General features: G+C 41.8%; 1 protein-coding gene across 4 annotated transcripts in view; it reads right to left on the bottom strand.

Moving 5' to 3' along the window:
- COX10 (cytochrome c oxidase assembly factor heme A:farnesyltransferase COX10) overlaps positions 1–26552 on the bottom strand; it is a 155937-nt gene that overhangs the window by 6697 nt on the left and 122688 nt on the right. For all 4 annotated transcript variants that reach the window (XM_048817578.2, XM_048817581.2, XM_048817580.2 and 1 more), the window contains one exon: positions 11504–11736. In XM_048817578.2, the coding sequence (XP_048673535.2) occupies positions 11504–11736 (233 nt within the window). The remainder of the gene's footprint in view (positions 1–11503; positions 11737–26552) is intronic.

The following is a 26552-nucleotide window of genomic DNA, read 5'->3' as shown; positions in this document are numbered from 1 at the left end:
GCTTTGTTAACTGGGAGCCCACAAATATCAAACTCTTTGGACTTCTTTGCAGAGTTTATAATAGTTGTGAGTTCAGGAACAGCCATGACCATCGCAAACTCCATCCACTTCTCCAGGGGGAGATAATTACAAATGCTGATGATTTGGCAGAGGAATTTCATTAGATTTCTGAAACTCCATTGTCCACCCACCTTTGCAGACATTTTCACCAGTGTAAAATGTGACCATTCTGACTGGGATCATTTCAATTCCCACTTTGCAATGGTTTAAATGATCACACAAGAAATAGGGTAACAGAAAATCAGGTCCAGTCTCCATAAACTTAAAGGCGCAGACTGTGATGAACATTAAACTTTAGTGTCTAAGATTTAACTGTTAGCAGTTTTCTTACTGCTTTGATTTGAAATACATTCTAATGGCAATAATACATTTCTTGATAAATATAGCAAGCTGAAACATCTTTTGAATTTTTTGTTTAATTGAGATGCAGCCAAAATGTTAACTATTAACCAAGTTCCCCCCCCCCCACCTCCCATGAAGAAAAGGTTACTGTTGCTTGTTAAGGTTTTGAGGTTCCATAAAATGTTTCTTATATAGGGGAAAGTGCAAAATCCCAAAACATTTCACAAAACCTCATGGTAAGAAATTGTCAGGTGCCAGAAACGTCTTTGGTCAAAATTTGAGAGTGATGAGTGATTTTGGGCTCCCAAATGGACACACCCCTAAAGGGTCTGATTTCCAGAAAGCACTGAGTGCTCGCCCTCTGAGAACTGGCTCTTTACGTTGTCAAATTGGTCACCCAAAAATCAAGCCAACCAAAATCACTAGTCACTTTTGAAAATCTCTACCTCTATTCTTATAGTGTCTATGGAATGTGTCACAATAACATCTCTGGATTATTAGTAGTTTTATTAATTATTTGTAATACCGCAGCTCCAAGGAGCCCTAGTCATAGACCAGGACCCCACTGTGCTAGGTGCTGTATAAACACAGAACAAAAAGATGGTAAATCCTCCACCACCAAACTTCCCCATCATTGTGCTTCAATGACTATTTGCTGAAGGGCCCAAATTTCGGGTCACTAGAGCAGTTCAGTCTCTGGGCCCACTCAGTCCTTGGACTCTCTGCCATTACAAGTAACAAGGTTTTTTATTATGTGAATACCTGTGGAGTAGGATCTGAACTTTGATAACTGATTCACTTCACACAGGGCACTGGACAACTCTCAGATGTCAACAATGTCTGGTCACTACAAACCTGGGCCCGCATTAGAATCAGTGATCATACATGAAAGGTTCTACTCTCCATTACTAATTCCCTGAACGACTCAGTAAGGATAACATAGTCTGTTCACATTAACTATGGGAATACTGAGTTGCGTGGCTAAGAGGAAAAGTCAGAAAGAGATTGCAACTGCAGCATTATTTTGAACAGACACTCCTTTTTTATAGGACAAAAAAAGAAGTCCAGACCCAGCTCCTCACCCACTTACTGCAAAGGATGGCATATTTCGGATACTTTTTGACATTAATATCTTGACAATATTACATCTGTTAAGCAGTCAGTTGAAATTCATATCCTGCATTTCACTGACTTACATACAAACTATACACTGTATAGTGACGATTTCATCCACCATCACAAGGCAGCCACCTCTGGGATTAAAAGCAGCAGCTGTTAAACAATGCACATTAGTTTAGGACAGGGAGAGAAGTATACTCTTTGCAGTTATCTTCTCCCACCATGCTCCGAGGGAAATTTCTGAAGGCAGGCTGTTGCAGCGGAGAGATTTGGTCAGGACACCATTTTTAGCCCTCTTGGTCTTACAAAATGTGCATGGACTTTTTAGTGACCACAAGTGATCAGGACCCCCTGCTCTGTCTCATCTTAAAGACGATACCTTCAGCAACATGGTGACCCTGAGTATTGCTTAAATACTGACTCAAAAAAGGGGAGAGGGCCACCTACTGACAGGAAAACCCACTTGCATGAGGTGGTGTTGGTGTGAGAGGTGCCCCATCTAATTATTGACCTGGTCTGGCATCAGTAGTAGCGCTGCAAAACTTTTGATGAAATTGTTTCAAACAGCTTTGTCCTCATTTGGGTGTTTGCTTTATAAACCCCAAATATTTCTTCTAACAATGCCATATTTCTTGTACCGAGATTACACCGAAGAGATATAAGCTCACTAAACACGAATCAGCCTAGAAGGTTCATGTAACATGCAATAATGAACCACACTGACTAAAAGAGAAGGGATTGACATCTTCACTATAATGCATTGGCTCCACGGCAGTACAGGGAAACAAAGTTATTTTAGGAGTACAGAGACCAATACATGCATTACATTCCAGTAAATGCACTAAGAGCATGAATAGCTTATTCTCTACCCCTACCCCCCTCACTGCTCTTTTGACTACGCAGAGAGTCTTCTAGTCCATAAAAGCATGGTGGTTTGCAGAACACTGATTACATTTGTATGCCCAAGTTGGGGCAAAACAGGTGTTGTATGTCATCAATACAACAAAAAAGGGGGGAAGTGTGATCTGGAGTTGCAGATCAGTATGGATTTGCTCCCTTTTCTGTCTCTTTTTTGGCCCCCCATATGTATGACTGGGAAGTGGCCAACTAGGCATGTAAAATAAACATAGAATGGTTAAAATATCAGCTCCAAAACAGATGTTGAAATCTTACTGCATTTCCCAAAGCTGGTGTTTACTGCCTTGGCAACCTAAGAATGCTGTTTTGCTTAAAGCACAATTTTAGTAATTCTTCTGCCTTGAATAATGTGAAGGAATTTTAAAATTATTTCCAGACTTTGGTAGCTGACTGACACTAGGGGAAAGCACCGGCCTTTCGTCTCAAGGAAACTGGGTATGAGTTTGGCTCATGTCAGAAGTGAAAGGTTTGCAAGTCTAAGCTTAGCTTTTAATGGACTGTAGTCAGAAAACAACCACACATAGCTCCCTTTGATATGACACAACTGGCTCTCCTTAGTTAAAAGATGTTGAACAAATTACTCCTCTTTAATCCAGACAAGGTAGATTAGAACTGGGAGACTTGAATTAGTCCAGCTGTAGCCATCTGCCTATGGGTAAACTTGATTTTCCAGCTTTGTATTCCTCACCTTTCTTAATTAATCCTAAACTCTTTGCAGTAGTCCTGCATGATTTTTATAGAAAGTTACTCAACAGAAAAGGCATTCGATGCTCCCTGAAAGACATCTTTTATCCCTTGCTTAATCTCAGTTTTGTGTTTGTTTACAGCCAAAATTTAACATGCCCAGGCACTTTCCGTTGAGAATCTGTAAGTGTGCAACCGTTGTAGGCCTGGAGAAAGATTTTAGAGTTCAGTTACAGTATCTTGTCTTTCCCCAAAACTTATAATTCAAGATTGAGATTCAGTGCAATACCAGCCCCAAAATGTACTCTTCTGAGGACTTGGGGATGAAGAACTATGATTCTTGGGTGGATGTGGAAGCTGATTCCTAAAGTGGCATTATTGTCAGTCTTCAAAGACATTGGCTGTTCTATCAATCTACACAGCCATAGCTAATACACACACACACGGGCTGTCAGGCAATTAAAAACATTAATCGTGATTAAGCGCATGCTTAAAAAAATTAATCGTGATTAATAGTGCGATTAATTGCACTGTTAAACAATAATAGAATACCATTTATTTAAATATTTTTGGATGTTTTCTACATTTTCAAATATATTGATTTCAGTTACAACACAGAATTCAAAATGTACAGTGCTCACTTTATATTTACTTTTGATTACAAATATTTGTGCCGTAAAAAACAAAAGAAATTGTATTTTTCAAGTCACCTCATACAAGTATTGGAATATAATCTCTATCATGAAAGTTGAACTTACAAATATAGAATTATGTATAAAAATAACTTCGTTCAAAAATAAAACAATGTAAAACTTTAGAGCCTACAAGTCCACTCAGTCCTACTTCTTGTTCAGCCAGTCACTCAGACAAACAAGTTTGTTTACATTTGCAGGAGATAATGCTGCCTGCTTCTTGTTTACAATGTCACCTGAAAGTGAGAACACACATTTGCATGGCACTGTTGTAGCTGGCATTGCAAGATATTTATGTGCCAGATGCGCTAAAGATTCATACGTCCCTTCATCTTCAACCACCATTCCAGAGGACATGCGTAAATGCTGAAGACGGGTTCTGCTTGATAACGATCCAAAGCAGTGCAGGCCAACGCACGTTCACTTTCATCATGTGAGTAAGATGCCACCAGCAGATGGCTGATTTTCTTTTTTGATGGTTCGGGTTCTGCAGTTTGCGTATTGGAGTGTTGCTCTTTTAAGACTTCTGAAAGCATGCGCCAAACCTCGTCCCTCTCAGATTTTGGAAGGTACTTCAGATTCTTAAACCTTAGGTTGAGTGCTGTAGCTATCTTTAGAAATATCACATTGGTACCTTCTTTGCGTTTTGTCAAATCTGCAGTGAAAGTGTTCTTAAAACAAACAACATGTGCTGGGTCATCATCCAAGACTGCTATAACATGAAATATATGGCAGAATTCGGGTAATACAGAGCAGGAGACATACTATTCTCTCCCAAGGAGTTCAGTCAAAATTCACTGAACACATTATTCTGTTAACGAGCGTCATCAGCATGGAAGCATGTCCTCTCGAATGGTGGCCGAAGCATAAAGGGGCATATGAATATTTAGCATACCTGGTATGTAAATACCTTGCAATACTGGCTACAAAAGTGCCATGCGAACTTCTGTTCTCACTTTCAGGTGACATTGTAAATAAGAAGCCGGCAGCATTATCTCCCGTAAATGGAAACAAACTTGTTTATCTTAAAAAGAAAAGGAGTACTTGTGGCACCTTAGAGACTAACCAATTTATTTGAGCATAGTCTCTTAGTCTCTAAGGTGCCACAAGTACTCCTTTTCTTTTTGCGAATACAGACTAACACAGCTGTTACTCTGAAACTTGTTTATCATAGTGACTGGCTGAATAAGAAGTAGGATTGAGTGCACTGGTAGGCTCTAAAATTTTACAGTGTTTTGTTTTTGAATGCAGTTATGTAACAAAAAAAAATCTACATTTGTAAGTTGCACTTTCACAATAAAGAGATTGCATTATGGTACTTGTATGACGTGAATTGAAAAATATTATTTCTCTTGTTTATCATTTTTACATTGTAAATATTTGTAATCAAAATAATAATATAAAGTGAGCACTGTACACTTTGAATTCTGTGTTGTAATTTAAGTCAATATATTTGAAAATGTAGAAAAACATTCAAAAATAGTAAATTTTAATTGGTATTCTATTGCCTAACAGTGCAATTAAAACTGTGATTAATCGCAATTAATTTTTTTAATTGTGCTTAATTTTTTTGAGTTAATCACGTGAGTGTAGTACTGTACAGCAAACGTATCCATACATCTCTGGGCATGATTGTGTCATCTGCATCACAGCTGCACTGCCTTGAAACGCAGATATTTTTCTCCTTTAACCTGATGGCAGAATTTTCTTCTTGGGAGTGAGAGGTGGAGCTTGTGATCCTCTCCCCTCAATTAGTTTCAGGGACAGAAAATAGCTGTTTGGGGTGCGTGAGTTGGCCTGCATCCTATTATCTATGTACAAAATGTTTCATAGGGATGTTTTTAAAATAACGTCATTTAGGAAAAAATGCAGGCTGCCATTTAACTGTCAATGTCCACTGTTCTTTTCGGGTGTGGGAGTGGGATTACCTCTGTACGATAGAAATCTTCATGTGTGACCATAGAACATTCTCAAGCATCAAGGCATCTCGGAGTTGGACATTCAGTAGTCTTAGCAAGACTAACTGGTGATAGAATTCCACTGTATTTCACAGCTCTAATATTTCTGCAGTGGTGGCATGGTAAGCCTTCAGCCGGCATTTTTTTCTACTACAAACAGAATATACTATTGATTGTGTCAGTTGACATGTGAGTGGCTGAGTAGCCTTGAGGAGAAAAAAATGTATCCCTTCTAAAGCTTGTTGCATTTATATAAGGTCTCTACACTGCACACAATAGGACTGACTATCAATGTAGCCCTACATGGCTCTATGCTCCAGCCTCCACGTTCACTGATAATTGTGTGCTTTCAAGGTTATATGGTTATGTAAACTAAGGGCAAGGAGGAAAAAATCCCAAACCAAAAAAGCTTCATGGTCATGGGTTTCAATAGCCGTTTCTTTTGAAGGGTGGCACAAAGGACCTGTGGAACAGGACTGCTTCAGTGGAGCAATAGACTTCTGTGCCGGAGTACATAAAAGGAAGGGAATGTTGTATCCGTATATGAACTGCAAGCAGAACAAAAGGAGGATCTTAAATATTCACTGGAAATGGGAAATAAAAGTAGCAATGAGATTTCCATCTTGAGGCCTTCTTTGGGACAACCTCTAAAGGAAACAGTCCTATAGATTTCTTAGGTTGTGTTCGCCATGTGTATATAATATGTGTGTGTGCGTAGGTACACACACACAATTTTTTACATGATACTGTAGACCCACACACATGCTGCTGAAGGCCTCATAGTTGAAATATCTTTCAGTGTGAATGTAAGATGACCCTTTGCTCTTTGTGGAAGACCCAGATTAGAGAGGAAGACATGGGTAGTATGGAAGAGGCAGTTGACATATTGTTTGTGGATTCTCTGGCAGTCTGATTAAGGAGTTAGTCCAAGACTGCTTTTGAAGGACAACAATGACCCGCTCTTTTGATTAATCTTAACGAGCTTTAGTATCACGTCTATTGCCTCAAATGTGACTGTGTGACTGAAATGACTCAGGCGTTTACAGGTGCAAGTATGTTTAGAGAGTATCTGCAGAAGTGTCTCAAAGTAACATTTTCAGCCAAGTACTAAAAACTTCCATAGCCACAGATGGGGTTATACTCAAAGGCACTTCAGCCTTCCTTTGCAGCTACTAAGCTGGCTCATTGAAGTCAGAGTCTTTACTGAATCCTGCTGCTGTTTTGGTGCCCCCTACTGGCACAGATTGGGGCACCACGACAGCTGCCCCACACAGTTCAATATTGTTCATCTGGAAGATGAAAGCACTGTGCTGGTAACAGCTGTGCATGATGCATAGAATCGGGATAACGGTGAATTTATTTGACTTTGATTTCATCTTTCAGACTGAGTCAGTCCCCCAAGGTGCCTCCATGGTGGAATCACCACTTCTTTTGTGTCTCACATGACGAAAAAAACCACAGAATAATTCACTGACTTTTGTCTTAAATTTAAAACAGCTGCCTACAAGCACTGCCCATCTGCCTCAGTTTTTACCCACACCGAGCACACTTCTGGGCCGCCAGCTTCCTATGCTCATATGTCAATGACATTAATCTCTCTACCTTCCCATGAAACAGAGTAAGAACTCCTTCGTCATCTTGTTTCTGAAGAGAAGTGAAGCCCTAAAAGACTTGATTTTGTTAGCAAAGACCCCAGGAACATTATAATCTAGTCTTGCTCTGGGCACCGAAAGCTCTCACAATAGACCTGCATCCACGTCAATAGGCTTTTAAAAATTCAAACTGTTTAGTCAAAAAGACAGTGTGAAAGAAAGAAAAACGCAAAGGGCTGTAATATTTATTTCAGCCACAATTATGTTTTTGCTTTACCTCTCTCTTCCTGGCAGACAAGGGCTATCCCGGGAAAGGTATCAGAAACGGTCCTTTGTCAGGTCATGAAACAGCCCCCTCTCTCTCCTTCTCTTCTCTTTTTTGTTACTAAAACCATCCATCTGCAAAATGTCACTTGCAGATAAGAACTGTCCATTTTTAAATCCCCATTTGTAAATAGATGTTGGCTGACATAATTAATGTCTACCACACAACACAATTTGAATTACAAAGTAAAGGCAATTTAAAAGTCAGCCTCCACATGATTACCAGTCTATAAATTCCATGGCCCCAGGAATTATTTAAATGTCTGAAAATGAATGAAAATCAGTACAAGATGTCTTTCAGGAAAGAGAGACCAGAAGTGGAGCATCTGAGATAAACTAAATAGTCTCTTGAGATAAACATTCCTGGGTGCAGTAATACCTATGGCTCCAGGCCACCATGGGGCTGCAATGTCTGCTAGGCTGTCAAGACGGTTATCTGCTATGCCACCGCCACCTACTCAGAACAAATCCCTTTAACTGATAAAGCACATTATGCTGAAGACCCCCGCTTGTCACGTCTATTGAACTGGGTGGTTTATATGAATGCTGTGGCACTGAACTACTGGGTTCTAAAACCTGAGGAGGTTTCAGTTGGTTGACATCAAGCCAACATACATCAGCGTATGGAGTTCACTGAAATGAAAAATCTGAAGGCAGCTTGTGGCCCTTTGGAGCTGGGAATATTCACTATAAATTCTATTTTGCTATATTTGCTAATTAGGAAAAAAAATAAGTCAAAACTGACAATGAATACTTCTAGCAACAGGCAAGCAGCAGCACGAGTGTAACTTAAAGCACATATGTGGCTGTTCTCTTTTGTGCTAAAATAAATAGCTCTATGTTATTTCCTACAGACATCTGTACTACTGAACAAACTATAAGTTCAACCGTATCATGGGCAGGAGGAGTGCTTAATGTGGGTCTCGGCCAGAAGGAGAATCTAAAACAAAGAGAGAAAAGCTGTACCGATGCTTTCCTCTGACCTTATCCTAACGCTTATGATTTAAAACAAATTTGCTGTGATTCTCCCCTTCATCAAAGTGAAACAAGTCACTTCAGAACCTGGCTTTATTAATCAAACAAATAACCTTTTATTTAACTGGAAGGAAATAGCACCACAAAGGAACAGTAGGAGGGGCTTTCAAGGAAGCAAATGCGGCACTGCAAACCACTGTCTGGCAGCTAAGCTATACATAAATAGACCAGATATGTGATGGTGAGAAGCATGTGGTAAGTGGCATTTATCATACATCTTTGATTACCTCACCTGCCTTCTGCTCACCCTTAGGACTTATGTTCACATTCCAAATCTTCCAGCAGTTTCAAATAGACACCATTAAAAAATACCAACTTTCCATAGAAATGTTTCCTTCTTTCTCCTGAAATGTGTATTCTGTCTCAAATTACACTGGCCCAAGTTCCAGGTTAGACAATGTTCATTGACATCTTCAAGTGCTGATCTCTCAAGACCCATCAGGGCTAGAAATGGCAGCAACAGGCCACTGGACGCGTTTTGTAAAGCACTTTGAGATCTACTGATGAAAAGAGGCATATAAGAGTGAAAACAACGAGGAGTGCTTGTGGCACCTTGGAGACTAACAATTTTATCTGGGCATAAGAGCGAGGCATTGTTATTATTGGAAATAAGAGAATCCCAGACTTCCAATGGGAAATGCAACACCTACTTCTTATCTTGGAAGTTGCTGAGACACCGGACTTTAAAGTTGTGGTGTTTTAATGTGCATTTATTTTGGAAAATAAAAACAAATTCCTAAATGGACTTTGGAAATAGAAAAAAGGTTGGTCAAATCTGGGGCTTTTGGAACTAAACCTGACTTATTTTCTTTACCTCTGCTGAAGCCTAGATGTTATAAAGGCTGTTTCAAAACCTGCACCTTCAGCTCCAGAACCGCAATCCAGGAAGTGTCTTAAATTACGGCAAAGGAACAACATGATCTTTCAGCAGTAAGCCCTTCCCGGACCATGTCAGTAACATTTGCTGTCCTCTGATACATGAAAGTAGGGCAGTGATGGCTATACAAGTTTGCCTACCAAAGGGGGAAGTGAAAGAAGTTCTATCCTTAAAGACTACCTTTGCCATAACTAGAAACACGTACAATAATGTGATTGCTCTGAACACGGGTGCTTGAGCAGATTGCAAGGGGAGAAAATCCACAATAAAATGTAAACCCAAGAAATTCCAGTGAAATGGTGAGCGTTTTCCTTAGCGTTCTGACCGCCCTGCTACACATTCTTCATTGTTATTCAGCCAGATATTCAATCCTGTTTTTAACAAGGTGCAAAGGTATTTTCACACCTTTACCTAAAAACAGGTTAGGTCTGCTAGCTAATTACACTTCATTAACAGGTTCCATGACCTTGGTTATGCGGGTTTAAGAGAATGGGTGCATGTGCTCATGTGTGTGTGTGAACACACATACAAACCTCTTACAGAGGTCTAATCCTGCAAGTGCTGAGTTCAGGGTGTTCAACACTGGAGAACTGAGCTTACAGTGAAGTCGTTTTCCACCATTAGTCTATTTTCATTATAAAGACGAATGCACAAATACTTATTTATTTAACATTTTAAAAATAATTCTCTTCTCTTCAGTAACACAGAGCTTCCTAAAAAGATCTCATAGGCATTCCACAACACAAGATTTCATTATCATGTCTCCTAAGAAAAGATGAAGTGAATTAAAACCAACATGCCAAGTAACATGCAGTTAAAAAACTTTTAACACAGTTCTGAATTAGAGCGACATCAGAATAGATTACATACAGCGGCAATTCAGGCTTATTTCCAAAGGAAGTACTAACATTTACCACAAAAAATGAATGGTTTGATAAGGACTTTGCATGGATTTTGAGTATTTCTGTTTAGAATTCTGGTTATTGCAGTACAAGAAAAGTCTTAAACATGCCAAGTAGTGAGATGGGTGCCTGCTAAACAATTCCATAATCTATATCATCCTGCTAAACTGGTTATATAAATGATTGTTATATTTCTCAATGGGCCTATTACGTGAACTACATGAGTTTCACTTGAATATAACAAATTAGTGATACTTTTAGGCTGTAAGTTCTTAGCTGGCAGGAAAAACAAGCTCCAATTGTCTCAGAGTTTAGCTTGTGAACAGATCAGTTTTATATGTGATGTAAAAATAATTCACAGTTACTTAAAGGAACCTCCACACCCTCAGGAGGGGAAAAAAAAGGAACTTTTAAACTCTCAAAGGAGGCAATTAAGTACTCTACCAATAAATTAACATTCTAGGATAGTTTCTAGAATGTGGTGACATAGTGGTACACCTCACAGGACTTTTCCTGTGAACGCTTTGGCCCCCCCTCACTCCACAACTGAAGTCAGCCCAACTTGATCTGTTTCTATTCTGAATTTCTATAACATTTTGTTCTATTCACAGCCCACATGCTGTGTCAGTGCTCTTCATCCTGATTTTTGTTCCCAGACAGTCTTAACATATATTCTGTGCAACTCATCCTGCAACTGGTCCTTTGTCTCTAAAGGCAGAATGACAAGATCTCTGTTTATTTCTTCAGTCTTAATATGGTACAGTGCCATGCATGTTTGCCAACACAAACAAGTCTTTATTAACTAAATGGAATACAAACCAGTTTTTGTAGCATTGTGCTACAATATGTATTGAATCATCCTACGCTACTACCCGTGCTTAAGAGAAACCAATAGCTTTGTCTCCAGGGTGGTTATTTTCAGCTGTCTCAAATGCAGTAATGGCAACTGCCTGTATCTCCGCCTGTCTCTCCAAATATGAGACTTATATTTTATACTCACCAGCATCAAGGCTGCCGGTAGCTGCAGTCCAGCCCATGATAGGCGGAATGGCACCAACGACAGCTCCCACCCACGTGTTGACGATGCTCATTCTTTTCATCGGTGTGTAACAACACGTGTACAGGAAAATGTTGAAGGCTCCCAGCACCCCAGTGAGAGGATTTACTCCCAGGGTCAGCAGGGCGATTCCTGGAACTGCACAGGAGGCTGCAAAGGACACTGCAAGCAGAGGGCTGTAGGGAAAAAAACAAAAGCAGAGGACACACATTTGTTAGCAAAAGAGCCTGCGGTCACCTGCTATTCCATTCCCATCCCCATATCTCTTTAGAGCAAAAGCTAAGGTTAAGGTTGCAAAACATTTTCCAATTACACCATTGTTTCCAAGATGCTTGTAGCTTTTTTCAAAAATGTTCTTTTATGGCTGAAATTTCCACACTCAACCTCCGTCCTAAGGTGAGCCTTTCTAGAAAGTGGAGCCAATTCCACTGAGTGGCTTTAGAGTTATAACTAGAGTTATAACTACAACTAGGACAAGTTCACTAGTTCTGATTCTAGTGACCAGTGCTGGTAACTCAAAAATGCCTGAACCTTTGTCAGCTTATAGTACTTTTCATGTAAAATCTCCTCACTGAGAATTAGTGTCTTAACAATTTGGCAGTGATCTTAGTAAGTTACGAGCATGTGGAGCAGGCACATCAGGAAAAATGCCTCAAGTTTGTGTGTTTAAAGCTACTGAAGAAATCAATGTTCAGTGTGGCAGAGAAAGTGAATTGTTGTGGCTTTGTCAGAATTTCAGTTGATGACAACTTTTGCAAGGTGCATTTTTTAGAAGGTTTGAGAAGAATCAATTCAATTTTGGAGTTTTGTGAGTAGAATTAAACAGTTTTTTGGATTTACTAAAACATGGCTGAAGTTTCCAAGTTCAAACTTGGCTGGTGTATAGTGCTCACCCGGGGAAATCTGACAAAAGAACTTTACAGTGACAAAATCAAATTAAGAGTTGTTATTTTCTGAGAGCAATAGCAACCAATTGGCTTCCATTAGAAACTCCTGTTTTCCAAGGGTCAAACTCAGAGAGAAGGAAATGGTAGTAATTCTACTCAAGTTCCACTCACAATCCCAGAGTAGCTGGAAGTTTCTGGTACAATGATTAGAAAAAGTTAATGCTGACAATTTAAACTGCCATTATTAGGCTTCAGAATAAACACCCAATGAGATGAACAATACTTAGACCAATTATTTCAGTCAGCAAATCCACACTGTCTGGGGACTCAACCCTGGTGCCAGTATAAGAGGCCTGAAATTCTGCTCACCTGGATCAGTGTTATACCATTATCGCTCCACTGACTTCAATAGAGACGCATCTAGTTTACAATGGTGCAAATGAGAGGAAAATGTGGTGCAAGTGGAAAAGGCTTCCCTCTGCTTGAGTTAGTTGAAAGAGAAAACTGGAGGAAGAATGGGAGAAGCATGAAAGGGAGGAAGATAGTATTAAGTTAGCCACCTTTAATAACCTGTACGCTTTCCAGTACACATTTTACAATAAAATTAATACATTTAGCTAAACGTTTACCAGCGACAGGAATAGAAAATACACATTGACAATATAGCTGAGTTAATAACACTACAAGAACCTTAACTTTACAATTCTAGGCTCAATATTCTATGTGTTTTTAGCAGCATGCTTCTCCCCTCCCACGAAGTCTTTAACCCTGTCGTGTGTACTGTGGCCAGCGTTCCATGCGTAGCTGTGGAAGTCCGGCTAGCTGTGAGGATGAATTTTAATAAGCCATTCTTAATAAAAAAGATAAAGGTTTAGTTCTGATTTTTAAATCCCTGGTCAGGCCATTTGCATCCCAGCATTTTATAAATGCTACAATAGTCAGAACTGTTAAGATGGGCAAACTTCAAGTCAAAATGTTGGGACTAAATAAAAGTCTGTCTTCAATTTAAATTAAATTGACTAAACCAAGAGGTTGATGAAATGCAGGAAGATAATTCCGCCAGCTTTTCAAATCCAGCAACAGATTTTAGATTACACAGTGTGGAGGGAGTGTCATCATTTCCTTCAAGGATAGCAGTAAGCAGTCCCAGTGTTCTTGGTACATTACAAATATAGGCAAGGTACTGTGTTGTCATCCACCGACAATGAGATGTAGATTTGAGAATTCTGATAATGAGTAACACTATAAAAGGACCATACGGTGCCGTGTGTCCTTTAGTTTTACTGTTAGCTGTGTTTTTTTATGGGACTGCAGCAGAATAAGATATGCACAGTAAATTGCCTCAGTACTATGTCTTCATATGCTACAATTTCTCATCATTGCCTCTGCACAGCAAAAGCCTGACTTGGCAAAACAAATATAACTCATTTAGGTCCTGAGTAAGGTAGAGTTGGACTGTAAATTCGCAAATGACACGAGTGATAAAGAAAATGTGTATCTACTACCGTGAAGACAAAGGACCAGCTTCAGCCCTTGCATCCCATGTAACTCTTATTCACTTCAACAGGGCATTAATGAGGGCAGAATTTGGCCCAGCGTGGTGAACGCTGCTCTCGCTAATAAACAGCAGTGACTCCAGTCTGTCTCTTCATTCCAGACTAATGCTACACTGATCCAGTGGCACAAGAATAGCAGCAGATCCACGCACTTCACCATTCACCGTGTGCAAAGCAAATGGTAGAACTGCCTGCGAACAAGCCTGACACCAGAGGGAAGTCAATAAATCTGTTCCTTCTGCAGAGTTTACATGGATCAGAAACAGCCCTGTAATACCAATGCTGAGTATAATACCCAACCTATCAACCTCATGATACTAGAGCTGTGAGCTGCTATCATGAGTGGCTATTTTTTGTGTTCTGTCATTGGGTGTGAGAAGGTAAGACCTTGCAGATCAAAATATGGTCACAACAGGTCACAGCTGAGTCTGGATAAGAGAGAAGCCTAATGGTTAGAGCACGAGACTGGAATTCAGGAGTCTTGGGTTCTATGCTGCATGACCTTCGATAAATAATGTAACCTGTAAAATAGTCGTCATGCTAAATGACCTTACAGGGGTGCTGTGAGGCTAATTAATTAATATTGGCAAAGTGCTTTGAGATGCTCAAATGAGACACTAAGAAATACAAAATTTGTGTATGATCCTCTGGGTTATGAAATAATTTAAGAATTTAACCTTTTAAACTGGGACACAGGATTGACTAATATGCTTGCTGGTATTATACACTGGCACTAACAAATAAGGAGACTGGCTATATGAAGGGATGAGTTTGGTTGTGAGCTCATTCCCTAGCACCTGGACATGGTGGAGACTTGCAGTTCTGCACAGACCTACAATAGCTGGGGATGGCCATTTCATGCTCTCTAGGAACTCCTCTGCTTCACCCAACTCTCCTGGCCAATGCTTAGTTGGGGTGATATCTGGCTCTGGAGGGTAGATCCCCACAGTAGGGGATATTTTTTGTGGGACCGTGTTGTGGGTGGCATGGAAAAGACAGAGTGACAGGAGAAGGAGTTGGAGATTTCTTGGGAAAAATAATAGAAAGGTTTGGACCTCCATGTAGCAGAGTTTTTAAACATCTGCCCCACTTGTTGATGATCTTTTTGCTCAGTGATTCATTGGCACTTCAGTAGTTGCTTACAAAATAAAAAAATAAGTGAATCTGCGATAAATAATTCCCAACCCAGCTTAACACCAGACTCAGCTGTTTCTGATCTTTCCACAAAACTAACAGCAAAAACAAGCCCAAAGTACTAATCATTACTATTCAAAAGAGCAATATGTGCTAAGTCATTATGCAAGTATGCATCTGATGAAGTGAGCTGTAGCTCACGAAAGCTCATGCTCAAATAAACTGGTTAGTCTCTAAGGTGCCACAAGTACTCCTTTTCTTTATGTGCAAACTGCAGTTCTTTCAGGAAAAGGTAAATATTTTGCGTTTGTTATTACAATTTTCAAAAATGTTCACGACTGCCAATTGGTCAGAGTTTTGAGGATGTAACTTCCGAAGGGAAATATACATCTGCTCCGAGAAATTCCCACCAAGAAGCTGAGAGATAGGAGATGACTATTAGAACTGCTCAGGGAAATTTCCATCAGGATGTCCTGAGATCTCTGACCACTAGTACAAGCACTTCCCATAAATCACAAAGTAGTTTGTACTGGTGCTTAAAGGAAATGACCTTGACATAAAGTCTATGGCACCATTTTTTGCCCTGTACAAAACAACTTTTTTGTTTATTTTAAACCTTTCCAATAATGGCAGATAATATACATACCTGCGTTTGTGTGCATGTATATTATATTACATTCATACTTAAATGCACTCATTGTTACAACTAAAGGAATTAATATCCTTAGTCAGTTACTAGTTAACTAATCCCTGTGTAGAAAGTAAAACCCAAGAACAAATCCTCTTAAGGATCCAGTATGCAGGAAAGATACTTTTACATTAAAATAATTACTCAAAAATGCAGACAAAAACTACTCATTTGGGCTCTTGACTAAATACAAAAATATTTCCCTAGAAAGAAAATGATCAGTTTGAAAAAGAATTTTAAATCTAAATTTAAACAGTATTTATTTGAATGGTATTTTCCAAATGTCAATAACATTCTGAGCAGCTATTGTATGTAAAACTATTGTTTGTGAGACAGTGTATAGATAAGACTTCTAACTTGTCTGTTTAGGCAAAAGAAAAACTGTATTTAATCCCCTCCCCATTGTGACGTTGCATTCTATATGATTTTATAAAAATATGCTAATAAGTGTGAATATAATGTAACTGGAATATGCTTCATGCAAAAGGTCTCTTGTAAGGTATCATTACAAAGCTTATAATCTACTGAGTGTGGTCATCCTATAAATGTATCAATCTTGTATCTGAAACTAGAAATATGAAATATAACTCTGAGGTCCTATTGTAGTTATGCAAAGTGTGGGCCATTAATGGTGGTTTGGAATCTTAATGGCTCCCATTAACCAGGACAATTACCTGTAGATGGCTCTGATGAAGTGAGCTGTAGCTCACGAAAGCTCATGCTCAAATAAATTGGTTAGTCTCTAAGGTGCCACAAGTACTCCTTTTCTTTTTGCGAATACAGACTAACACGGCTGTTCCTCTGAAATCTGTTTTACTTGTAAGTTTTCCTGTATACTTGTGGGCTGGCAAGTGGGTAATGAAGTCTTAAAGTGACATGCGATCATGTCACCTGAACTGGAATCCATCTTTAACATGGTGCTTTTCCATTGAAAAGGAGGGGTGGGAACCCAGAGGGACAAAGGATTCCTGCCTCATGCAAAAGATATATAAGTGGGTGGAACAGAACAAAGGGTGCGGCCATCATGAGGAATCCCCTAGCTACCACCTGAGCTGGAACAAGAGCCGTATCGGGAAAGGATTGTGCACAGACTAGGAAGGCTGCCAGTCTGTGAAAGAAACTTATTGAAACATCTCTGAGGGTGAGATTTTATCTCTATTCAGTTTTCTTACTGTACTAGACTTAGATGTGTGTTTTAGTTTATTTTGCTTGGTAATTCACTTTGTTCTGTCTGTTACTACCTGGAATCACTTAAATCCTACTTTCTGTATTTAGTAAAATCACTTTTTACTTATTAATTAACCCAGAGTATGTATTAATACCCGGGGGGGGGGGGGGGGAGGAACAGCTGTGCATACCTCTCTATTTATGTTATAGAGGGCGAACAATTTATGAGTTTACCCTGTTAAGCTTTATACAGTGTAAAATGGATTTATTTGGGGTTTGGACCCCATTGGGAGTTGGGCATCTGAGTGTTAAAGACAGGCACACTTCTTAAATTGCTTTCAGTCTGCAGCTTTGGGGCCCATGGTTCAGATCCTGGGTCTGTGCTGGAGCAGACTGGCGTGTCTGGCTCAGCAAGACAAGGTGCTGGAGCCTCAAGCTGGCAGGGAAAGCAGGGGCAGAAGTAGTCTTGGCACATCGGGTGGCAGACCCCAGGGGGTTTCTATGATCCAACCCGTCACACCCATCACCATATCTAACAACGTATCACAAACAGAACATTCTCTATAGATCACCCTTGACAGCATGTACACTAAATAATCCATCCATCCTCCAGGTATTTATTTCATGCTCATCATGGTGGTAACTGAGTGCCTTACCAAACTAAAGAACAGTGGACTATACAAGATTAGAATCCTCTCTTCTCTGTTTCTGAATTCAGGATAAATCAGTGTTGTCTGAAACTAAATATAACAGAGATCTTTAAATCCACTTGCCTATTCGCAAGCAGCTCCAAGTAGGGAGATTTCACTCACCATTCGCTGCTTGACTCTCAGGCTCCCTTGTTATAGGGTGACCAGATGTCCCGATAAAACCGGGACTGTCCCAATATTGAGCAGTTTGTCCCGCATCCCGACTGAAGTACGGTTGGGACGCCATTTGTCCCGATATTTTGTTTCGGGCGCATTTTTTTTTTCTTAGGTGGCGGCAACAGGCAGGGGGAGCGCTTTTTCAATTGTTACACTCACCTGGCATGCCCGGGTCTTCGGCGGCAGGTATTTCTGTCTTCGCCGGCAAGATTTATTTCCCGCCGCCAAACGTGAGTGTAACAATTGAAAAGGCGTTCCCCCTACGGCGGTCCTGATATTTTGTATTTAGCATCTGGTCACCCTACCTTGGCTACAGGTGCTAGACAGCCCTATTCACTATAATGCTACCTTTTACCAGACAGCACTGCAGGAAGACACAATGTATGGTCAACGTGCAATGTAGACGTGGCACTTGTGAGATCTGCCCATGCCACCCATGGACAAATCTGGTGCTCACACAGGCTAGTGGAAACTGCTGTACTCCTATCTATGTATTTATACTGTGACCATCCACATAATAAAGCACTGCATTCATATATAGAAATCTTTCACCATGATAGATGCAAGTAATAATGCACAAGTGTCTGCTGTCATACTGTATAGGAGCTTATCTTAGGAGCATAGTGATGGGCCTGAAAAATATCTTCAGGCAACATGGCTCTACCAGAGACTACAGCAATGACAATTCCGGGGCGGAGGGATGGTCTTATGTTGAAGTTACATGACAAAGCCAGGAAGACGTGGGGTCTGTTCCTGGCTTGGTCAAATCACTTAGAAGCTCTGTGCTTCAGTTCCTCATCTGTAAACTAGGGACTACAGTACCTACTTCAGAGGGGTGTCATGAGGCTAAATGTATTAATATTTGTGAAGTGCTCTAACATTCACATATGGAAGGCAATATATTAGTAATGACTCTTACTTCTGTTCCCAGGTAGTTGAAATGTATGGATTTATCCGTAATAGAGTCCATCTGAGGCAGACCCTTTCCAATCCCACACCATCCACAGGACCCAAGAGGTGGAGGAATAAAGGCTCAGTTTTCTGTTCATACAATACAAAGCTGCCACTGGCATGATGGGATTCCAGACACCGTCAATCAGGCTGGGGAGAATCACTCAGCGATAGCTTGGGGAAGGTAGGGAGCAGACAGAAGGGAATCCCACAGGAGTAAAATTCAGGCTTCCATGCCTTACACAATTGCTAGGCATTCACCTGGAACCCTACATATCATGTGTGGTGGATTGTGACTTCAGAAAATGTAGCAGCCTGCTGTCCCCTAATTCATGTGTGCCTGACAGGTCTTTGCGTGCACGCACACACACACGTTTAGGGGTCATGATTCCTGGGTTCAATTCTTTACTCTGCTACTGACTCACAGCTGACCTTGGACAAGTCACTTTAATTTCCTTGTGTTTCAGTTTGCCCATCTATACAATTAATATATTTACCTACCTCACAGTAGTGTTGGGAAGCTTAATTAATGTTTATAAAGTTCTTCTATATTCTCAGTTCTCATTTAATACCCATAGGAAATCTTAGGCCAACCACTTTGTGAATATAAGACATATACTGGATGTACAACCTTAGAATATGTTAAAACTTTATTACAATTTAAAAATCAACATTTGAAAATGACAAATTCAAAGCTTAAGAAAAATAGTGTTTGAAAATCAGGAAATTAGATTGTTGTTTTTCAAAGAACCTAAATATCGAGAAATAATTAAGGTTCCAACATCAAACCCCTTCTCCCCCTGGAACACCCTCCCCCCATACATACATATCTATAGATACATAAACATACAAACCTGATACAAAGAGCTTAATTTCTGACCTTGCGCTAATGGGTAATTGTGCATGTAAAACATGTATTTGCATATAAGAATAAGCTTGAGTGTAAGTGCTCATTTGTGTCCTCTTGCATATTTTGTAGTTGAAACCAAGTGCCTATATTTGAAAATGGGATTCAAAGGAGACCACACAAGTAATAAACTAAAACCCCTTTCCTCCCTGCCTGCCAAAACCATCCCCAACAACCCCTATATGAAGAGCTTAATTTGTGACCTTGCAATAATGGATTACACAAAGACAAACAAAGGGTGGCCGAGGAAAGAGAAGCACGGAGAGGATAAGGGACTTGCGCAAGGTCACCCAGCTGCTTAATGGCACAGCACCCCAGGTCTCCCAATGTTTATTCCAGTGCCCTATTCAATAGGCCCCACTACATCTCTATAGAACAGGTAGCTGTTTTTTGCCCTGTTTTTTCCGAGACACTATGGAGAACTGGAAGGATGTATCAGCGATGCCATGGGGGACATGATCATCTTATCCATACTGTTTTGCTTTTGCTACAACCTATTTAACTCAAATTCCTACACAAACAGCTGGGAGTTAAGCGATAGCTTTGTTAAAGATTCAATACCCTGCTTTGTCAATTACAGAAAAAGCTCTCACACCCAATAAGTCCTCCAGCACAAACAGAGAACAACAAGCTTTATATTCCTGATATTTTCTAATGTAAACAAACCTAACATAGTCCCCAGCCCCCTCCCCCTCCTACTTTTATCTTTTTGTGTGTGAGAGTGAGATATACATATACACACACACACACGCTTACCTGTATTGTAACTCTTGTCCTTTGAGATGAGATGCAGACATGTATTCCATGCAGGTGTGCATGCACCCTGCATACCAAAGCTGAAGAACTTTACCTAGCAGTACCCCTGAGGCAGGGGTTAACACCCTTTGCCCCAGCCCCTCCCCTGATATGTAAGAGCGGCAGTGTCCCAACCTCCCAAGGTCCTTCACGCCGAACGTCAGTAACACAGACTCCAATGCAGAAGGGAAGGAAGGTGTGTTGTGGAATACACATCTGCATCAGATCTCAAAGGCCAACAGTTACAATACAGGTAAATCACCACTTTTTCTTTTTTGAGTTGATGCAGCTGTTATTCCATGTAGGTGACTCAAAACGGTGCCTGCAAGAGGTGAGGTTCGGAGTCTATTTAGACAAGGACCACAGGATTGCCTCCCCAAAGTTTGCATCTGATCTGGATGCAGTAGCAATGCCATAGCGGTTTGTAAATATATGTACAGAGGACCAAGTGGTAGCGTGCAAATGTCCAATATTGGAACGTCACTGACAAATCTCATCAACAACGTCAGGACCCTCGTGGAATGAGCCTGCACCCTTTGAGGAGGTGCAGTCTGAGCTACTTTGTCTGCTGTCATGATACAAGAAGTTATTCACCTGGAAACTGTCTGTGTAGAGACTGCTCACCCCTTCATTTGGTTCGCATATGAAACAAACATATGAGATGAAGAATAGAAAGGATTAGTTTTACCCAGGTGAAAAGCCAAACATTACCTAACATCCAACTTGCCAAAATGCTGCTCATCTGAGGTTCAATGCAGTTTAAAGAATATTGGTAGAAATATAATTTGGTTCCAATGAAACTGAGAAGCCACTTTGGATAAAACATTAGGGTGTAACTGCAAGGTTACTTTGTTTCTGGAAAATTGCATGTAAGGAGGCTCTTCCATCAAAGCCTGCAACTCACACATTCTTCTTGTAGATGTTATTGCCACAAGGAAAGCAGCTGTCTGACACAGATGGGAGAATGAAGAAGTTGACAGAGACTCGAACTGGAGGTCCCATAAGAGCTGCTAAGACAACATCAAGGCCCCACAAAGAAACTGGTACTTTCACAGGCAGGTGGAAATGAGTCATTCCTTTCAAGAAGCTCACTACCATGGAGTTTGAAAATACTGACTTCCCATGGATGGGTAGATGAAACACCGAAATCGCCACCAGGTGCACTCTCAATGAACTAAGTGCAAAACCAGAAGAGTTAAGGCGTAACAGGTACTGCAAGATGTCCTTCATACAAACCATCTTTGATTGAACTCCCGGGGCTAACAACCACAGCAAGAACTGCTTCCATTTGGCCAAATATGCTGTGCTTGTGGAAGGCTTTCTACTGTTAAGCAAGATTTGCCACACCACCTACAAACATTATTCCTTCTCATCTAACCAAGCAGTACCACGCTGTGAAATGCAGGGAGCTGAGTCCTGGATGAAAAATCTGACTGTGATGCTGAGCCAGGAGCCAGGGTGAAGAGGAAGGAATATGGGAGACTGAACCGATAAAGCGAGGAGGTCGAAGAACCAACACTGTCTTGGCTACACTGGAGCAATGCAAATGAGCTTGGCACGATCCAATTTCAGCTTGAGAATGACCTGAAGGATGATTGGAATTTGAGGAAGAGCACCCAAGAGTGCCAAATTCCCAGCTCAGGTGAAAAGGATTAGTCAGAGAGCCCAGTCTGAGACCCCCTCAACAGCAAAACAGACAGCATTTCTTGTCTCTTGTGGAGATCAGGTCAACGGTCAGAATGCCCCAAACTGCAAAGACAGCACAGGATGCTGGGACCACATGTGATTCCGGGAGAAATTTCTGCTGAGGTGATCTGCCAGGTGATTCTGGATCCCAGGTAAGTGATGATCCATGGGGGAAATGTTTTCCCTGATGTAAAACTACCAGAGCCTGATCACTTCCTGATAACAGCATGTTGGAGTGTGCTTCCCCATCCCACCCCCGTGACCTGTTCCCATAATATATTGCATGGATATTGTTGGTAAGGATGTGCACCAGTGAGTCCCTGATATGATCCTGCATGGCCTGACAGGCATTATGGCATGAAGCTCCAGGACACTGATATCCAGAGAAGCTTCCAGTTCTGACCACAGGACTTGAACTTTCAGTGACTCCAGATGAACTCCCCAACCTATTAAGGAGGCACTGTTGACAACAGTCCTGGACGGTGGGGACTGAGCAAAGGGAATGCCCAGGGCACATTGCCCTGAACTGTCCACCACTGTATGCAGTTCAAGATTGGCAAAGGAAGTTGGACCAGACTGTCCAAAGTATGATGATTCGGATGATAAATCAACTTCAGCCACTGAAGAGGACTTGGGCTGTGGTTGAGGGTTGAGACTGCAGTTCCAGACATGGGAGGTGAATTGTGTGGAAACTGGTCAGTTGGCAGAAACACTCTGGAATTTGTACAGTCTATCAGGGCCTCAGTGAATTTGCTTCTTGGAGTTGGGACCAGTGTTGACTTTCTGCTGTTTAGGATAAGACCTAGACACAGTCAAGTAAGCATAGCGTGAACTGAACACGAAAGAGGACTTCTTCTCTGGATTTGTTCCTCAGTAACCAGTTGTCAAGATAAGGGAGGATATGGATTCCTGCCTTCATGATGTATGCTGTCACTACAACTATTCATTGGTAAAAAGCCAGGGAGAGGGAGAAAGATCAAAAGGGAGCACGGTGTAGTGATAGTGCCGATCCACTGTGACAAACTGAAGAAACCTGTGAGTTGGGAGAATTACTGTATAGAAATAAGAAAAGGAGTACTTGTGGCACCTTAGAGACTAACCAATTTATTTGAGCATAAGCTTTCGTGAGCTACAGCTCACTTCATCAAGCTTATGCTCAAATAAATTGGTTAGTCTCTAAGGTGCCACAAGTACTCCTTTTCTTTTTGCGAATACAGACTAACATGGCTGTTACTCTGAAACCTTTGCATCCGATGAAGTGAGCTGTAGCTCACGAAAGCTCATGCTCAAATAAATTGGTTAGTCTCTAAGGTGCCACAAGTACTCCTTTTCTTTTTACTTTGAAACCTGTGTAGAAATAAGCATCCTGAAGGTCTAGGGAGCAAACCAGTCATCGTGATTGAGCATGGGAAGGACAGTTGCTAGGATGACCATCCAGAATATGGTGTGTCTGATGTATGTGTTGAGATGCAGAGGTCAAGGATAGGACTCAACCCTCTCTTAGGTTTAGGAACCAGGAAATACTGGGAGGACAATCCCTGTCCCCGATACTGCAGAGAGATCTCCTATACAGCCCCCAAGGCCAGTAGAGACTGAACCTGCTCGAGGAGAAGTATCTTGTGAGAGAGGTCCCTGAAGAGGGATGAGGAGGAGCGGTCTGGCATAAACTGATCAGACAGTGCTTGGGACCCAGCTTTCTGTAGTAACAGAGTCCCAAACTCAGTAGAAACAAGCCAGCCCACCCCTGGGGAACAAAAATGGAGACATCACTGATGCCCTGGACACGCAAATCAAAATGGATGCTGGCTGGATGCTGAGAGAACGAGCCAGCTGGCTGCATCCGGAATCAGAGGGCCTTCGCCTCTGGGATCTATGCCCCTTTCCTGGGGGGAGCCCTGCTGCCTTACAAGAAAGGAGGACGACACAAAGAATGCTGCAAGCAGTATTGCTGGTGTTGCGGTTCACGGCTACAGTGGTGTCTCTGTGCAGACAGAGTATAAACTGCCAAGGAACACAAAGTAGCTTGGAAATCCTTACTAGAGTGCAGGGTCTTGCCAATCTTTTCCGAAAACAAAACCCGACCATCTAAAGGTAAGTCCTCAATGGTCTGCTGCAAATCAGGCACAATGTCTGAATTTTGCAGCCATGTGGCCCTCCTCATGGTCACAGCTGATGTCATAATTCTGCCCAAGGCATCTGTCACATCCAGAGTTGATTTTAGCTACCATACAGTGTTCTGCAATGAACACCTTAAACTCTTCCGTAGAGGCTTCTGACAACTTGTCTTTGAACTTAGACATGGCCACCCAATTAACAAAGTCATATTTAGAGAGGAATGGCTGCTGGTTCATGATGCACATCTGCATGGAAGAGGTGGTATAAATCAGCTTCCCAGTCAAGTCCATCCTTTTGGACCCTTTGTCCATAGGTGTGGATTTATTCCTTCCGTTATGCCCTGTCATGTGCTGCAGTTAGCACAAGAGAGTTAGAGGCTGGATGGGAGTAGAAACCCTCAAAACCCTGAATGGCAACAACATACTGCTTCTCTGCGTGCTTTGCCATGGGAGGCAACAAAACAGGAGTATTCCAGAAGGCCTTGGCAGGCTCCAAGAGGGCCTCATTTATCAAGAGGGCTACTCTCCCTGGAGCTGATGGTTGGAGAATATCCAACAGCTTATGCGTATTCTCCTGCAGAAATTCAGCCTGGATGCCTAAGATAGCGGCCATATGCTCTGTGACACAATCCAGAAGGTGCCAAGGGCACAATGGAGGGATGAAGCAGTAGAAAACATGGCACTGGAAAATTCTGAACTAGTGCAGAGTCAGGGACTGACAGGCAAGGAGCCTGAAGCTGCCTGATATGCCATCAGTATGCAGACAGTTGGCCCTGTTGCCGATGTCATCTGTACCGGATTCAACAGATGCCCCATGGCTTGAACTGGACTCAGCTATATGGACTGTGGCTATTTTTGGAGAAGTACTTGCGAGTTAGATGGCCCCGCTCCATCCTGTGTGCTGGAAGGAGTAGAGAGCCGTTCAGCACTCCTCTTAGAACAGAGGTCCCCAAACTGTGGGACATGCTCCCCCTAGGGGGGCATGGAGGAACCTTGGGCCAGCCCCTGGAGGGGGGGCGTGTGTGGAGGGAGCATCACCTAGTCCCTTACTGCCCCCAGCTCTGCTCTGGTTCTGCCCACAGCTGTGTCCCCGGCTCCCATCCCCAGCCTCAGCGCAGATCTGCTTCTGGGCCTGCCCCTGCCCCCAGCCTTGGCTGCTGGCCGTGGCTCTGATCCTGGCCTGGGGCCGAGGCTGGGGTGGGGCTGGGAGTGGAGCCGCATCTGGCCACAGACCCACTTCCTGGCCCCCAACGCAGCCTGGCGGAGGCTCTGCTCCTGCCACCACCCCAGCCTCGGTCCCTGGCCACAGCTCCTTCGTCGTCCCTGCTCTCAGCCCCAGCCATGGCCCTCTTTCCACTGTCCGCCCCTCTCCCCCGAAGAGCTGCAGCCCCACTCCTGGCTCCAGATAACTGTTATCTAGAGGAAAACAAAAAATTCCCAGAAATCTGACACTGAAAACATGAGGTGAAAACCCCACACCAAGCTCTGACTCTAGCCATGGGCGGTCAGAAAGAACAGAGGGGTTTGGGAAGGCACTGCTCCGATATATATATATATATATATCTAGGGGAGGGGCATGGGCTCGGGCCACAGGACACAAGCGTCGCCCCTACAGGTACTGCTAGGCAAAGTTCTGCGGCTTCTGTGCGCTGGGCACATGCACACCTACATGAAACACATGGCTGTGTTTACTTGAAGAACCACCTATCAAGCCTTCTTCATATATCAAAAAGAAGCCAAAAAGTCAGACCTTCATTTTCCTCTGCACAAACCCTTTAATGATGCCAAATAGCCTCCCCACTACAAACCATACCTAATTCATAATTAAATTATAATGTTGCATGCTTTTTGCCAGACCAAAAAACATGGCTTAGTTTCATCTGAAGAGTTTTCTGCTTTATTCATTTGAGATACAGGCTCATCAACAATGACATATTTATTTCCCTCAGAGCTATAATTTGTTCACTGCTATCCACAAAAACAATGCTAAATTAGCATTGAGTTCATAGTGTTCTATACTGACAGGTAAAGGATATTGAGACAATAAAGGTGAGATTGATGTCTTAGATTAATCTCAATATTGCTACTCTAGATGAGAATTTCATCTGCATATGAGACTGTCAAAACAATTTATTGTAATAAAAAGAGGCCCAGTCTAAAATCTTCCAACAACAAGCTGTCTGGAAATGGTGGAAGCCCTGAACAAGTTAGAGAAAGAAAAAGAACAGGAAGTGTGATCCT

This window comes from Caretta caretta, chromosome 14 (assembly GCF_965140235.1).
Source record: "Caretta caretta isolate rCarCar2 chromosome 14, rCarCar1.hap1, whole genome shotgun sequence".
Taxonomy (NCBI): Eukaryota; Metazoa; Chordata; order Testudines; family Cheloniidae; genus Caretta; species Caretta caretta.
This window is presented reverse-complemented; position numbering and strand designations above follow the sequence as displayed.